This window comes from Anopheles stephensi, chromosome 3, assembly GCF_013141755.1.
Source record: "Anopheles stephensi strain Indian chromosome 3, UCI_ANSTEP_V1.0, whole genome shotgun sequence".
NCBI lineage: Eukaryota > Metazoa > Arthropoda > Insecta > Diptera > Culicidae > Anopheles > Anopheles stephensi.
The window spans coordinates 43,106,605-43,123,611 of NC_050203.1; the positions used below are offsets into that span (position 1 = coordinate 43,106,605).

The 17,007-nt window shown below is 41.7% G+C and overlaps 2 protein-coding genes across 6 annotated transcripts; one reads left to right on the forward strand and one right to left on the reverse strand.

The window, feature by feature from the left end:
• The first annotated feature begins 637 nt into the window (after nt 1-637).
• On the forward strand, nt 638-13,029 carry LOC118510087 (LIM domain-binding protein 1). 5 transcript variants are annotated; one of them, XM_036051498.1, is made up of 10 exons: nt 638-789; nt 3,028-3,349; nt 3,591-4,341; nt 4,433-4,523; nt 4,625-4,727; nt 4,807-4,979; nt 7,463-7,675; nt 7,992-8,127; nt 8,454-8,587; nt 8,792-13,029. In XM_036051498.1, the coding sequence occupies exons 2-10, from the start codon at nt 3,343-3,345 to the stop codon at nt 9,098-9,100; spliced, it is 1,917 nt and encodes a 638-aa protein (XP_035907391.1). In that variant the 5' UTR covers nt 638-789; nt 3,028-3,342; the 3' UTR covers nt 9,101-13,029. The 5 variants fall into 5 exon arrangements, with proteins under 5 accessions (XP_035907391.1, XP_035907393.1, XP_035907394.1 ...); XM_036051500.1 differs by having other exon boundaries at nt 8,454-8,584; XM_036051501.1 differs by having other exon boundaries at nt 7,992-8,115.
• Nucleotides 13,030-14,482: 1,453 nt separating this feature from the next.
• LOC118510089 (cuticle protein 76-like) lies at nt 14,483-15,358 on the reverse strand. Its single transcript, XM_036051503.1, has 2 exons — nt 15,247-15,358; nt 14,483-15,158 (listed from the first exon to the last, which is right to left on the reverse strand). The coding sequence occupies exons 1-2, from the start codon at nt 15,253-15,255 to the stop codon at nt 14,724-14,726; spliced, it is 444 nt and encodes a 147-aa protein (XP_035907396.1). The 5' UTR covers nt 15,256-15,358; the 3' UTR covers nt 14,483-14,723.
• Nucleotides 15,359-17,007: the final 1,649 nt, after the last annotated feature.

The window sequence follows — 17,007 nt, forward strand, 5'->3', positions numbered from 1 at the left end:
GACATGAGTCGAAAATTTGTGTTTTTACAGCTTAGAAAATATGTCTAAGTCATTTAAAAAAAAGTAAAACTTTCTATAGTTTTTGGTGAACGAAGACGCATTGAAGACGCATTCATAGTTTTTTTTAAACATAACTAAACGATACATTGTGAAAAAACAATCAACTTTTTAAACCAGATACATATTTAGTTAATTATCAATTAACTTCACCTTTTTATGCTTCCAAGCAGATTGGCTGTGAGTGTTTGTGTTTTCTTTATTTCATAGACAGTGAGGGTTTTTCAGTTTGGTTCTTTTATTTGGCATCAACGCAAATTTTTTTTACAACAGATATTTTGTAATGTGTAGATGAGGTCTAACCAGCAGAAAAGGCCTTTGAGGACTTTGGTGGTGAAATGTGGAATGAGCTGACAGCTTTCACAGAAAAGAGCTGTAAATTAAGTTTTAAAACAAATCTAAAGATTTGCACCACTTCCCAGAGTTGGGTTCATGCTATGTTTGGTGGTATTCTTATGTTTTCCAAAAAAAACTTGTGTTCAATCAGAAGAATACAAAAAAACTTCTCTGATTGTTCAAGAAAATGCCATTAAACTGTCAACGTGATGACCGAGAGTGTCGTGTAGTGCGCAAAAATGACGTTTATCTCCGTGCCCCTATTTCAAAATGGCCACCAGTGTTGAAAAAAATTGATGGCGTCTATGTTGGCGAGTCCGCTCCGAGTGAAATTGTTACCATGACTGAACGTGAAAATACCATTTAAAATACAGAACAAAGACCGCATTCTCACGGGTAAATGTTGACGGTGGTTTATTGTGACGGCAGTGCGCTGAATGTATAGCAAGAGCGTGTTTTCCCGGATGGTGTGATAAAAAATTTGGGAAATTGATTTAGTTAGTGCGAGGCGTTTGCATGTTGGTTTACGAGGGGTGGGGAGTTATAGATAAAATGTGTTCCGAAACCTAATATTATTACTACAAGCTAAATGCAAATCTGGATTCTGGAATAAGTGTGCCCGCGTTTAATGGATTACATTTCTTGCTGGGCGAAATATTGATATCAGTGAGAGTGTGGTGCGTAACGTAATGGAAAATAATAAGAGGATGCAGAAAAATGGAACCAAGCTGCGGCTATCAAGGAAATGAAAGATTTTAGTGGAGCTCACAAATGTTTATTTCGTAATAATATAACGCGCATAGTGCTTGGTGCATACGACTTGACTTGTGCCATAGGTTACTCCATTATACAAGGATATAGAAACATTTGTTGGTGGAAAACAAAATAATAGAAAATGATGTATGTATGCGTCGATTGAATTTTGTTGGAGCCCAAATTTTCAAGTGTATCACCGAATACGGACGGAATAGCGACGGAGTGTATCGAATACGAATTGTTATTATTTTCATTCCAATAATTTACACTAATCCAGTGAGTAGTTGGATGTGGTCGTTTTTTTGCACATTTATTTTGGTTTGGTGACAAAGTGAATTTTGGTCAAGCTTATCATTCGCTGTCGCTCGGAATAGGTTGCGCTCCGTAAGCTACCTGTCCTGCGTTAACGCAAAGTCGCAGTGAAAGCAGCACTGCTATCTGTGGGCAATAGTTGTGAAGGTGGCCGGTGTATGTATCAACATTAGGCCGCGACGCGTTTGATTTTAAATTTCTGTTCCTCGTTCATCTCCGATGCACGGTCTACCACCGATTCTCAGGCACCGTCGCTTTGAGCATATAAAATTGCGTGTGTGAGTTTCTTTTCGTTCGAGTTGACATCCGAGTATTCGGAGAGAATCATCAACACACACCTATACCATGATAATCGCGCACGCATGCTATTGATGGGAAAACAATCGCGCCGCATTATGTGTGTGTTTTTTTTTTCAATCAGTGTTCTTGAATGAGCTACAGTGTGCCACAGTGTGTGTGAGTGTGTGTGTGTGTGTGGCTTTTCCGATGCTTTTGTGTGATTGCAAGTCTTAGCAAAAGTGTGCGTTTCAAATTGGTCGGGATTGTACCGGTACTGTGTAATGCAATCTTTTGCTCAAGTGAAATAATTTACAAAATAAATTTTTTATGGTTTTTAATTTCTTAAATTAATCAATACAATGGGACGTATGCTTAACCAAACGAAATACTTATATCCCATAAATTGTGTATTGATGAATGGTTCCCGTCACGACAGGCATGTGTTATTGTTCGTCGACAGCATGGAGTGCTTTAAGTATGACCAGACTTGCTTAAACAAATATGTTGATTTAATTGGTTTCATTAAAGGTGAAACGAAATACGGAATCGTACCATGCCATTCATGCTGTATATCTAGCATTTTATCGTGCACTTCTCTGTTCAGTTAGCCGAAAACCTTTTTGGCTTAGTTCGGTGCCTTAGTTCAGGCCAATAAGTTTATAACATTGTGAAGCATATTATTTTCCTTTTCTTATTCCTATGTTCAACATGAAGATACAGTTTGTCTCCTTTATTCACGCACTGATTCGATTGAAATGCATGTGTGGCTCACATTCTCTCGTCGTCATTTTCTACTCTCGCTTACTCTCGCTCTCCCAAGCCAATGTAGCGCTCTCGTTTGCCTAAACTACATACACTCTTTTACACTCTATCTGATGCTGCGTTCGTTATACTTTTGCTTGTTTTGCTGTGTTGACTTGACTGATTGTGTATCACTTTTACACACAGTTGCTGTCGGTGCGCATACGAAATAAAAAAAAAATCGGTGCATAGCGGCATAATTGACAATGCATATTATAATATAAAAAAGGGTTTTTTAATCCACTTCATCAGCTCTGCATCTTGCTTTACCGATCTCTAATTTAATATTGATAACTAATCGAAAATTTTCGTGGGAAAAATATATTTTTATATTTTTAACTACCCTGAATAATAGTCCGCATTGAGCGCTTTTACCACTACGCTCGATTTGTTGCCGAAGTTGGAATTATTTCACTGAGGGAGAATTTCGTGGTTCATTTTGAATGTTATGCTCAATATTTAATTACGTTTTCTTCTTATTTTCAGCGTACAATTAACGTTTCGTTTAACGATAGCGCGACAGCTAAAGGCAAATCAGTGAAGAACAGAAAACAACAGTGAAATAAAATAGTGTTGTGTGAAGAGAACTTATGACGAACATATAAAGAAGATCGATGCGATATACGGATACTAAGCCAACACTACTGTGTATTGATAGCCGTGTGCATGTGCGCTAGCATCAACAATTACGTTTGGTTGTGTTGTGTTGTAACAGTACGGGACAGGCTGGCGTACCGTGGCCGGTACGAGTGCACACTCATAGGAACTGACATTCTTCCTCAGTAGTTCCGATTATAGAATATGATAGGTAAGAACTTACTATTTCCAACACATTAGTACGGAATGGTACTCCACAAACGGCACTACACTACACAACTAGGTTTGCTATGTTGACTGAAATTGACTGACCATTTTAATTCGATTGAACAACAATTATGACAGGCCAAAAACTCTCGTGGTTGTAGAGCCAAAGAAGAAGAAAAGAATAAGTTCGTTAAACAACACGCGCAAATAATAAAACATTTGCTTTTATTTTCTGCTCGTTTAAGGTTTAAGCCGCCGTGGAGTTAATGCAGGACCGTCATTGAGTTTACCGTCTACACTGGAGGATTCTACGAATAACTGGAAAGGAACACCTTCGGGTCCAACTGATCCCTCGCAGCAAGGTGCAGGTCCAGGAGCTGGAGGCCCAGGCGGTCCTGGAGTCGCTGGTAATGGTGGCCCTGGAGGTCCGGGGGGACCTGGGGGTCAAGGACCGGGTGTAAACAGCTTTGGCGGTCCTGGTGGGGGAAACTTTGGAGGCCCAGTATTTCCGGCAGCTGGCCAAGGATCTCCAGCCGGAGGATCTGCTTCCAATAGCTATCAAAATTTACCACCCGGAACTGGTTCGAACACACCGCAATATACAGCATCGCCTGCACCTTCTGGTTCGTCCACGCCCGGTCCAGGCCCTCCACAGAATGTGGGCTCCGGGTTTCCTCCCCCAAACGCAGGTGGCCCTGCAGGGCCGGGAGGTCCATACAATGGTCCCGTCGGAGGTGGTCCCGTAGCGGTAGGCCCTTTTAGTTCTCCTTCTGCTAATGGTCCCCAGTTTGGTCGACCGGGCAGCTCGGGCTCCGCCTTCGGGAGCGGGCCTCACTTTACATCACCTAGTGGGCCAGGTAACTTCGGTGGCCCCCAGTTCGGCATACCTCCAGGTTCTCCTTTCGGTCATGGGCCAAACGGATCGAATATGGGTGGTCCGATGGGACAAGGTCACTTGATGGGAGGTCCGCAACCTGTGGATCGCATGGATCAAAGGTAAGCGGCGCAGGTTTCCAGTTTTAAATCGACAAAAACCATAACGGTTTCTTGCATGTTGATTGATGTGGTTTTTCATTACGATTTACAGTCAATTGAACGTTCCCAGGAGGCATGCATATTTCGGCCAACCAGATTATAGAATCTATGAACTCAACAAACGATTACAGCAGCGAACTGAAGTAAGTATCCTACGCCATAGAACCGATTGACCCTACGCCACCCGATTGAGCGAGGCGCTATAATGAAATGTTTGATTGTATTCACCTATTTTTCCACTTAGGAAAGTGATAACTGTTGGTGGGACTCGTTTGCGAATGAGTTTTTCGAAGATGACGCTACATTAACTTTAACCTTTTGTTTGGAGGATGGACCAAAAAGATATAGTGAGCATAAGAACAACAGCATTTGATGATTGACAAAGTTGTACTAAATGGAATAATTTCATTCATCTTATTATTGTAGCTATAGGACGCACACTGATTCCGCGATATTTTCGGAGTATTTTCGAAGGCGGCGTGACAGAGCTGTACTTTAACTTGCGGCATTCGAAGGAATCGTTTCACAACACATCAATTACGCTCGATTGTGATCAATGCACTATGGAAACGATCCACGGGAAGCCGATGTACACCAAGGTAAGCCATTTTGTTATCTAGAAACCTTACACAGGATGCATAAACGGCCGCGGTCAATGGTTGTGTTGCAGTGCTTTTATATAAAATATGTTCCGCCAGCAAACGGCCAGGCCGTTCTTGTCGAATTAAAAAAAAAAACACAAAAAACAATTGTTCCCCTTTGTTGACCCAACATATTTATTTAACAATCAGTTTCTTCGAATGCTAAGATGCACAATTAAAAACTCATTATCTGTATCGCAATACGGCCAGGCCATCTCTTACGAATAAAGAAAAAACTAAATAATAACTTTACTAAAATCATCTACTTAAATTTGGAAGTTAGGATTTAATTAGGAAGGATTTAAAATGGAAGTTCCGCTACAATGCCCCTGGCATTGGCAACCATTACACCAACTTGCTAAGTGTGCAAAAAACACCAAACAAAATGTTTAAAAGCTTGTGTGCATCATGTACATACACCGAATGGACTTTCTTACAGAACTTCCTCTTGCTTCAATGATCTTCTTGATCAGTCAAACACATTTTGATTCGAAATGCAAAAGCTTGTTGTTGAATGTGAAACCGGTTTTCTGGGTATAAGGAGCCCCATGAAAATATTGAACAATGGATATTTGAATAGACATTTGAAATAGATAGTGTAATATTGCAAGCTAGTCAAATGAAAGCTTGCAATCATACAATGGCATCATCAGCTGTGATTTGTTTTCCTGACCCAACCAATCCAAGAACAGCTAATCTCGGGGCAAATGACCCGTACCATTTGATGAAAATGACCCAAGTCCACAGCTCTCTAGATAACAATGTTGATTTCTGTTTAAGTTTAAATAGTATACGGACCTTTTTACATAGTTTGGCTTTATGATTTTTATTTGAGTTTTACTTGTTCCCTTACAGTACAACGTAGTTATGTAGGCTTATGATAGCTGGATAGCACAAGGAGAAAAAATGTAAATGTAAATTTAAATTTAAAAAAACCCTGTCAAGCGGTAAAATCGCAAAATATCATTTCATCGTGTGTTTACATCACCAAGCCCTTTCATTCACATTCGGACATGTTTAACACAAAAATAAGTCGGAAAGTCGGAAATTAGTCGAGTGATTTAAAAATTGTCTTATATGATTCGTGAAAGCCTGTAACTCGTTAAATGGATAGAAATGGATTTTCATGTTTTCAGCTTCTTCATTTTTGGCGAAACTACCTCAAGAGGTGTTTGCGTGTCACTTTTTGGTGTCCTTGACTTGATTGTCTTGAATGCAACTGACCAGTCAGCTTAAGAGGATGTTCAACATCTGTTTGAAAATCGAATGTTTCAGTTACACAGCTGACAAATTGGAAATATGTTAGGAAAACATGATTGTCCACTGGTTTATAAATAAGTGATCATGTAGCATTTTTCATTTCGCATATGTAACATTTCACTTTTCTTGGTAAATTCTTTGGCAGTGTTTTCAGTTCGTTGTGTTTTTGCTTTTCATACCCTTAGTTATCAAACCACACTGTGCTTGCTTACATTTTCGCGTTAATTTCTTCCATCCATTAGATTCGAGCAACAATCTACGTAGAATGCACAAGAAGAAAACGTCTAACAAACAGACCTCAGTTCAGCAATTCAATCGTGGTCTCGTGATAATAAAATTATCATATCATCATAATTATCATATAAACCTCTTGTTTAGAGGTTATTTGATCAAAAAAGTATTTTTTTAGCTTAAGCTCCTTCCTTCCTTGGCACTTGGTATTTCTGGCTTTCTGCGACTTAATTTTTAACCGGAGTAAAGTATTGAGCCCTACGTACGGGGAGGTGGTCTGGATGGGATTTGAACCCCGGTCCTTAGCTTAAGCACGTCTGGTTAATATAAAGAGGCAATGAAAAATCAATAGCCAATGTCATGAAAACTCATATCTACCATGACAGAAATTTGTCAAAGAGACGTATCAAAGAGAGAGCTTGATCTCTTTATCTTTAGCCAGTAAATTAATTATAACCATCCTGAGAGCATTTCTTTTGACCACAGGTGCAGGCTTTAGTTGATTGTCTTAAAATGTTTAAAAATTGTTTACATAAACACTTGCAGAAAATTTTTAAACTTTTGCGAATCTAGCAAATGGTCTCTCTAAATGGTTTAAATGGATTTAAACTGGCTAATTCAAACGACTAACCAAATGTTTGATGTTGTCGTAAGAAAAATGCAAACAAACTTTCGTGCAAGAAGTCTAGTGTAAAATATGCATTTGTGTGTAAATTTGATGTGCGGCTATAGGAATTGGTACCAACACAGGCCATTTGTTTTATTTATCTAGTCTAGCTCTTGCCGACCGTGAGACGGTCTACCGACTGCTTTTATTAGTCCGATATTATACGAAAGGCAGTTTTTTTACCAAACACTTCCACCGTGCCTTAGGGCAGTTCCTAGCAACAAAGTAAAGGTATTCCACTGAAATAAACAACCACGATGCTTCGTGTTTTCTTGTTCCGCAGGTTCTTACTGAAGGAAGACTTATCCTGGAATTCACGTTCGATGATCTAATGCGGATAAAATCATGGCACATGGCGGTCCGAACTCATCGAGAGCTGATACCACGATCAGTGATTGCACTCCACAGTCCTCAGCCAGATCCGGCCATGATTGAACAACTGTCGAAGAACATCACTAGACAAGGAATCACCAACTCAACATTAAATTATCTGCGCGTGAGTGGTGATGTTTTTAATGAGTACCCCTATTGCGACACCTATTGCCCATTACTGATCGCGATCCTCGTCGAAATCGCAACATTCCCTAATCGCGGGCGTATTTCGCAACTAATTTAGTTGATCTGCCTTTCCTACATTACTTCCCTCTGCTCTTTGGCACCACTCATTCGGTGTTCGTGTGGTGCAATACGCTGATTTTATTCGGTACATTTTACGTCTGTTTTATCACTGTGTTTTTTTGTTTTGTTTCTCACTCTATCATCGATGGTGGCCACCTTGGCGAATGGTTGGGCTGGTCAATTCGAACCGTCAGTTATGTGTGATACTGGAGCCGATGCAGGAGCTGATGTCCAGACACAAAGCGTACGCGCTGAGCCCACGGGATTGCTTGAAAACGACATTGTTCCAAAAGTGGCAACGGATGGTCGCACCGCCGGGTAAGAAAGGAGGTACTTCTTTGTCCATAGTCTGTGTCCATTATAATGTCCATAGTAATGTGTCAAGTCCATTATAATGTGGCAGTGACGGCTTGTAAAAAAAACATTTCATGTATGATTAATGTGGCGTGGTGTGGGGTTATCTGCTATTTGAATATACGTATCTGCCAGTGGAAGCTCTCGGCCTACCGGTGCGTCTATTCCTTGACTCTGGCGTTAATCACACACCATTTCCTGAATATAAATGTTCTAATATTTGTGCACATCGTTTTTTCTCTCGTTTTGGTTTCGTGGCATATGATTGATATTAAAACAACGGCGCACATCCGCATAACTAGACGCGCAAAGGCCAGCAAACAAAAGACGGAAACGTAAGGGCTCCAGTTCAGGTGCTGGAGCAGGTAACGCCGGTCCACAGGTTCCCAGCAAAAAACGTTCACCTGGTCCAAATTTCTCGCTGGCGTCTCAGGTAGTGAGTTGATTTTCTCGATTTTCAAATCATTAGTTAGATATTCAAATAGCCTTCCGGCTGTTCGGCGTAGCGCATGTGTGGTTTTTTACTGTTTAAAAAAAGAAACACAATTCTAATACCTATGTTTTGTTTTTATTTTGTCTGCATGATTGTCGCCGCTATAATCGTCGTGTCTGCGATCCCTTCGCGCCGGATTGTGCAAAGGATGTCATGGTGGTTGGGGAACCATCACTAATGGGCGGTGAGTTTGGTGACGAGGATGAACGATTGATCACCAGGCTTGAAAATACGCAATACGACGCTGCCAACAATCTCGAGCACGACGGCCACAATGCCTTTGGCAGTGGTGGGGGCGGCGGTGGCGGAGGCGGCGGAGGCCACAACGATGGTGGTCCAATGAGCGGTGGCCCGACGTCGTGGCAGGTCGATCGAGGAGGTGGCGGCGGTGCAGTCAACAATTCCGGTTCTGGCGGCCAGGATGGAGGAAAAAAGAGCCCGTCGGTGTCTCAGTGACAAATGTAAAATCCAATGCACCCTGCTCTATATGTATCCGCACCGTACGGATAAGAGGCATTCGAAAAGGTGCATTGGCACATTATTTGCAGAAAATCATCGCTATTGTAACAGTAAGTAATAATATGTACCGAGTTCGCTTACACATCATCCGCTGGGGCTAAAAACTTGGTACAGCAAGAGGGAACGAAAGTATGTGCACATGTCCGCAGCAGAGACAAATCCTGAAAACAAGGAACGAGAGAGGAGCATACGGGCAAACTGGGGTGGTTCACTGGTTGTATGCAAGAAGAAAGTGAGGACAGAAATAAGGTTTGCGACCGAATTCCTTTTTCACTCCAAATTTTGTACACCGCGCTCTGCATCACTGTCATTTCTCGCTAAACAATGGTACATACTATCTGCAGGCAACATGTTTCGTGCAGCATTACACTCATTACGATGGCCTCTGAGCATCGCCGCCAGCCGACGCTTACGGTGTGCAATAGAATTGGTTTTGGCTCTCATCCCAAGAGCGAAAACAGGAATGTTAGGCTCCACAGTGTTCGGGAAAGCTTTTCCTTTATTTGGTTGAGGATAGTTCTGTCGTGTTACCAAACTTATTCTTTTAGATATGTTTTCTATGACCTCCCCCCCCCCCACCCCTCCCCCCTTCCCCCGTAAAATCGACAACCTCTATGGAACAGTTAGTATATGCGACTACGTCCGTATATTATCGTGTTTTATCGATGCATGAAAGTGGTGGTGGTGGTGGTGGTGGTGGTAAGCAGTGGAATGAAAATCAGGAATTGCCGTCTTAATTGTTTTAAAATAGTATATTATAAATTTCACAACAAAAACCGACACATATTAAGAATAAGGATAATAAACGTTACTGTAACAGATGATGAATGGGTGTGCTGAACGGAATGAAATGTTTACCAGCGTGTACATGTGCAGCTATTTACACTCCGACAAAACACACCTGTGGCACAGATTAATCTTTCTGTTAGGGGAAAGAGAAAGCGCGCGGTTCAGAATGCTGGAGGTATGTAGAGGGCTAATTTTCTTATAGTATATACATTAACTATAAATATGCATAAATCGATAGACAATGGCATACGGGAGGGGCGGGGGGGATAGGAGGGGGGGGGGGGGGTGAAGTCTGTTTGTGCACGACGCTGCCGCCTATCTACCTACATTACTAACACTCGAACACCGTGTTGCAATGTGTGCGAGAGAACATATGGATAGTTATGGTCTTTGTTTTCGCCATTTATTTTCTTCATTTAAGAAATTGTGTTGTGCATCCTTCGCGCAATTGAATTGGCACATACCCTGAGGAGTGCAGGGAATGCAGGAAGCTAATGATTAACGGTAACGTATATTATTTGCACATTCACTTCAAGTGGAGGTTTTCTTTCATTTGCTGATATTGTTGCGGCTTTTGATCGTGCCCGCTGAATCTGTGGCAAACAAAAACGGTAGCACAGTTATTGTTGGTTCTATGGTGGCGAACTTGATGTTCGCCAGTAACTGTTCTGTGAACACCGACAGCACCGATTTGAATATCGTTGTAAAAGTTCAATCTAGCACTGCACACAAGCTATCCAGACCGAATAAATCGAATTCCGGCGCCTAACATCTTAGTTTGGGGAAGAAAAACAAAAAAACATTGGCGAACATCCATGGACCTGCATAAATTGTGCATCTCATTAGAAAGGAAACGCGTTCCGATACACGAATATGTAGATTGTAAATAGTTTTTTAACACATCAAAGAGTAAAGCAAACACTGAATTAGAGCGTTCGAAAGGAAGCGATGAAATAATAGTGTGCAGGAATGAAATGATCAGTAATTTATTTGTATACACTCTAGAATACCCGAAACCATCGCTCACACCAGCAGCAGTATGTACGTTGAGAATAAAACCAAGTGTATATAAATATATGCAAATATGGATTGGGTACTTCAGGAGATAACGCCATAGAAAGCAATAGAAAGCAACAACAACCCTGTGCTGTACATCCTAAGGAGTGGTTCTGGGTTGAGTTACAATTTCAAGCGAAACGTGCACATACCAATCATAGGGTGGAATTTTAATGGAAGAGCCAATTCGACGTGTGTCGCTTTGTCATGCTCTGTGTTTTTTGCTCCTTTTTCCTGGATTGATCAAGCTACACGATGAGCAATCACGTTTGGAAATGTGCGAATAACGACAGTGAGGAATGTTGCGATTTCAATAAATCAACATCCTTTATCAATCGCGCGTCCTAACGAACTTTATGTTTGAGAATGCCACAGTAGCCTAATAAGCCGGGCGGTAATAAGCTGCGCCTTCCTTCCCTTCGATATCCGGCGTGGGAGCGTCAAATGGAGGATCATGCTCCTCAAACTCCAATGCACGAGCGGCAAATGCAGGTGCGACGAAACAGCAGTAATGCAAACTTGGTACGTGGTGTGGATAAATGAAAAGGAAGCGACAACAACAACAAAAAATCTACCATTTGTTCCCCTTACGCTGTGCGTTTCACTAAAGATAAGCACATTGTGCAGTATCCAATCAAGAAGCATGAATGCATCTGAACTTGAGTTGGATAAAATGTGGGTCCTCCTCTTTTTGAAGGTGGTGCGGTTTCGTGACGTTTTTGGTTAGAACAGTTAGAAACAAGAATCAAGGACAGGGGTACGAAAGGGGGAGGGGATACTAGAATGGAATGGCTTATGGCTTTGCATTTGCAGGAGGCAGGATACGCGACATAATAAAAACAGTTAAACAGGCGAGAAGAAAGATCACGATCAACACACGATGGTTTGGAGCGATGATCTACGTACACACATACGCATTACAATGCACACAGTCGCAAATCCCCTTGTCTAATAGCATTCGATTCACCATCAGCGTCTAATGTATAAAGTTTAAAAAACCTGTCACTGGACGGACGACGGTGGTGTCGGTGGAACATCTCCTAGAAAACCATTGAAATTATGAATAAGCGGCTAAGGTGGGGAAAGCATATTCCCCCCTTCACTCCCCCTCCCCCCCCCCCCCCCCGCCCGACATGAGCAAGGGTCAAATCTGGACCGACCATCCCGTGCAGCAGCAAAAGGCCAGCAAGCCAACAAATAGAGGGGACATACGAGACAGTAAAGGTGGCCGCCGCCACCACACCAAGAGCTAAGAAATGGAAGGTACGAGCAAATATTCACTAAGTGAATCACTCGGGAGTCCCCCAGCAAGCGTAAAAAAAAGGAATGCGCCAGTGTTTAGCAAAACCAATCTTTTGATATAACATCTGTAAAAAGTATCTATTTCATTTATACCGTGTTGTACAAGCGCAGCTCTAGGACTACCACAGCGTGTGGTGTTTCAGTGGAAAGTACGGACGGACAACCAATGGAAAAAAAATAGGCTTGCACGAAGGTAAAACATAGAATAATAGTATCATATACTTTAAGGTAACCTGAGGCGTATCTCGTACATAACTGCAGCATATAAAACGAAAGATTCAGAGTTCAGTAAAAACCGGACGAAGCGAAGCGATTATAAGTAGCATTACAAAAGGAATTTGGTGAACGAGCATGGACGGCTGATGACGTGTGCGTGTGCGTGTGCGTGTGTGGTAATGGCGCTGGTGCTTGGTATGATTGTGCTCTAGGTTGAATGTGCGTTCCTGTGTATATTGAAAACGGACATTAACAATCCTGCGGAAAACAAGGACATTTACAGCAAAAGTCAGCCGACTTTGCACGTCGAGTTTTCGCGCTTGCTTGAGTATGTGTGTGTGTGTATGAGAGAGAGAGAAAGAGCGAGAGAGAGCAAAAGAGCGAGAAAGTAAGAAAGTAAGAAAGAAAGAGAGCGAAAGAGAGAGAGAGAAAGTGAGAGAATGGCTTGGAAAAGCCTATGTATGAAAGGAACAGGATAGAAAAATTTAAGAAAATCCGAAAAATAACATTGTCAGTATTTGTTATGTAAACAATCATAAGAAGACACGAGTGATCATTATGGGCAAATTTTTATTTTTACGTGTATTTCTTAATATTATTACGATGATTATTATGACAATTGTAATATAAAGAAAAAAAAAGGAATAACAAAAAATGTTAGTAAATCATGATTTTACGTGAACAGACTTATATTGTGTATAGTGCAGCAGTGTTTGTTTGTGTGTCTGTGTGTATGCGCGTGCGCGTGTTGGTGGTGGTTAGTTTAGTCGGTTCACCAAAATGACAACTTCTTTTTTCTAAACCTTAAATATTTTATCTAAATTTGATTGCGGTAGCTCAAGTTGATTGTTACGAGCTGCTGGGTGGGCTTTCGTCGAAGCTTGTGACACTAGGACAAGTGAGCCGTACTTGAGCCGCCGAAGAGCAAGCGCTGGTACGGCGTATGACGATCAGACGATCGTTTAAGGCACGAGATCACTTAACGATCGTTCCTGCTACCACTTGGATGAAGCAAATTTACAGCAAAACGGTGCTATGATGAATACTAAAGTTTGTAAGTATAACAAACGCGTTAACCTGGTTGACGGAACATTTTCGTAAATATTTTAAGCCTGAATTTGAAACCTATGGTCGATCGGAGAGAAATGTCTTTTTAACAACAATTTAGCTATCAGACGTTGATAAACGTTAAATGTATGTCTAGTTTACAGCTATTATATCCATAAGCTATACAAAAAACTTCTCTGGTGAGGCGATCCTATGGGGATCGAATCCCGGATCTCTGCTGTTCGCACGACCGACTAAAGTTCAGTGTTCAGGCCAAAGAAGCCATGGTGATGGTTGGTCAACAAATCGAAATTAAATTCACAAATAAATTGAACCTTTTCAATACGCCATTGCATTCGCTGTGCAGTCCTCTGTTTGTGTTCCACAATGAAATCGAAAAAAAATTCAAATGTTAATGAGCAGTTCATAAAAACTGTTCCGCCGAACAGCTGTACGTTTTGTTTGCACAGATTTGGAATTGTTTTTTTTTTAACAGATCAAGCAAATAAATTTTCCTATAACGAATGATAACGATGAACATCTTCACACCTTAGCACACCGATACCTAATCCAACATTCTGTTGGAATTTGGCTTGATTCAGTATCTACCAAAGATTCCACTCACAAGCTAACAGTCTGAAGCTCCATTACATAGAAATAGAAATTACGGCACTGGTTTCTAACACGATGGGATCATGTATGAAAGTTTCATCGGGATGGCAGATCGTTTCGCCATCAGCAGCCAGCACTAACTTCCCAGCTAAGGTTGATTTTACGTCAAAGAAATCAGGCATCAGGCAGACCAACAACACCGCCGAAAGGGGGTGTACTTGTTCCAAGACTGAAATAGATAGACGACGTTGGACTCAATTGGACAATGAAATAACCGAAATGGAAGCACAAAATAGATATTTTGTAGGCGCCCGAATGCATGTAATTCATTGGTTCTTAACTTAGTTTATGCCAACTGTACACACGCAAAGCAAAATCGTTGTTGGTTGCCGACGTCCGAAGAGACATTTTTATTTACATTGTTGACTGTGTTGACTTAGATGTTTCGCTCCAATTGTCCATGGTGCAGCGGGAGGAACTAAGATGGTCAATTCCCTCCTGCCAGTAAAGGTACAGTTCGGCTTGCAGAGTGTCAGTTTTACCAAGCGTAGTTGATGCCGAGTCCGTTGCTGTAGGTCATGTGGGCAACAGCCGGGGCAGCAGAGTAAGCAACGCCCAGCAGTGCCGGTGCAGCCTTGATGGCCGGGGCAGCGTACGCCGGGGCAGCGTAAGCCGGGGCAGCGTAAGCCGGGTGAGCGTAAGCTGGAGCGATGGCATGCGGGTAAGCGGCGGCAACATGGCCAACGGCCAGTCCTGGGTTGCTCACGCGCACATCGGACTTGCTGACGGACGAGTACGGGGTATCGATGGTCTTCGAGTAGGTCGAGATTTGGCCAAGGTTTCCGTAGCTGCGCAGGATGTTCGACTGCTGGCTCGTGATGGCAGGTGTGTGGATTCCAGCGTAGGTCGGACCAGCCGGGTTAAGCGTGTAAGCGGCCTGGGCCACGGCAACGACGGCAAGCAGGGCGACAAACTGTACAGCAAAGATACGAAAAAACGGCAATCAAATATGTTGAAGGGTATCGTTTTGATAATGGCATATCACTGGGACGATCACTCACTCGGAACATGTTGGATGTGTGGTGGGAGTGGATGGAAGGAATAAATAAATAAATAAATTACGACAACGTCGATGTGAAAACTTTGACTGCAGTTCTAAAACTGATAACTGAAGAGGAGAATGCATATCGCTTTTATAGTGCCCAGCGGGGCCTGCAAAAAAGTGAATAGTGTCTGGTGAGTGTCTGTGAGTGAGTATGCTTTTTTGTACTCAGGCTTGTCCCTTACGCATATTCTAGTAAGTACGACCCACAGGTCATACACGCACTTGTAGTGAAAGGGTGCACACGAGGTGCAGTTTGGCTGTTTGGTCTTGGGCTAGGCATATGAGTCACTTTTACCGAGAGTGATGTGGGGTGTGAATAGTGGCACACAAGCAGTTTTCGCTCTATTTTAACGATTAAACATGCATTGATTAATAATTGCACACAGTATTGCGCAAACTTTAACCCATCGCTAACGTGCCTGTACGACACATTATTCAAACGACAGGAATTATCATTATGATTGTGTCTCCAACATAAACCTGATTCTAGCAATACGGCCAGGCCGTTTTTTATGAATAAAAACAAACATATACCTGATTCTGATCAAACTGAGCAAACAGTTCTAGCCGTTTTTACGTTAAATTTGGTGTGTGTTAAGCTCGAATAATGCAGAACAAGCACTTTATCGCTACGGATCTTTCCGTAACTTAAAAGGAAAACCGAATTTTAATTCAAATTTAAATAATGTTTACACATGTTAAACAGCACACAGCAAGTTTACTTTGTGAAGATTATATATTTGAAACACAAAGATTGAAATTACTTAACGTACAAAAGCATGCCAGTTGAACCATTTTTCGTAAGTAATTGGCGAAATGATTAGTTTTTGTTTTGTTTTTCCACAACAACATGTGCACCAGTTAGCCCACCCAAACCCAATTTTGTTCGACATTGTTATTATGGTCCAGACGCAGCAAACTGCACTGATCATGCATTATCAATCCTAACCGGTTTTTGGTGCAAGCGCTGTACCGCAACTGCAGCAAAATGAAAAGCAGCATTCAAGCGGCTGCAGTATGATTTGACCTTGTTCAGTTCGTCATAGACCCGGGCATCCATCCACTGTTCACCAGCATACGGTGCTTCTAACTAAGCGTGTAGAGTGTGCCGAGTCGTTAAACTGTTGCAAGGCGTGGCACTTTATGTGCAAAATCGTCTCATTTACTACTCCCTATAAACCAGCTCTCTGGCTTACTTGTTGACGTACCCTGCTTAACATGATCATGGGCTTTTCACATCAAAATATATAATGTTGAGGGAGTTTAGGCAGAATAAAGCTGGTGTGATAAAAATCGAAAAATATAGTTCTCTTTGCATCATCACTTCATGTATGTTGTTCAAGAGAAGAGCCTGAATGGATAAAGATCCCGATAAAAAAATCTTGTTTTTTAATTTTACCGATGCGTTTTTTGGGTCTTGTCGCGAAATAAAATTCTATGATTGGTTATTTCGCCATTCAATTCAATCGTAGTGCCCCCTAATGTCCTAATGCTATGTCCTAATTAAATTTGCCGTGCATACAGGAGTCTGTATGAGCGTTTTCCGAATTTCTTTTTATCATATTTTTCATTATGTTGACCTATTTATTGGTTTGCTCGAATGAAACGACGGTTCGAAATCTCGTACGCGCTCAATATGCTTGAATGGCTTTTGCTAATTTTGTCAGTTCAGTCACACCCTTTCGATGAAATTCATATCGGCGTTGAAACGTTTTAA

Excerpts from the sequence above, each read along its gene's own strand:
- LOC118510087 (XM_036051498.1), top strand. Across the intron at positions 4,728-4,806 it reads GGATGGACCAAAAAGATATA|CTATAGGACGCACACTGATT; the intron begins GTGAGCATAAGA and ends TTATTATTGTAG. Across the intron at positions 7,676-7,991 it reads CAACATTAAATTATCTGCGC|TTATGTGTGATACTGGAGCC; the intron begins GTGAGTGGTGAT and ends TCGAACCGTCAG.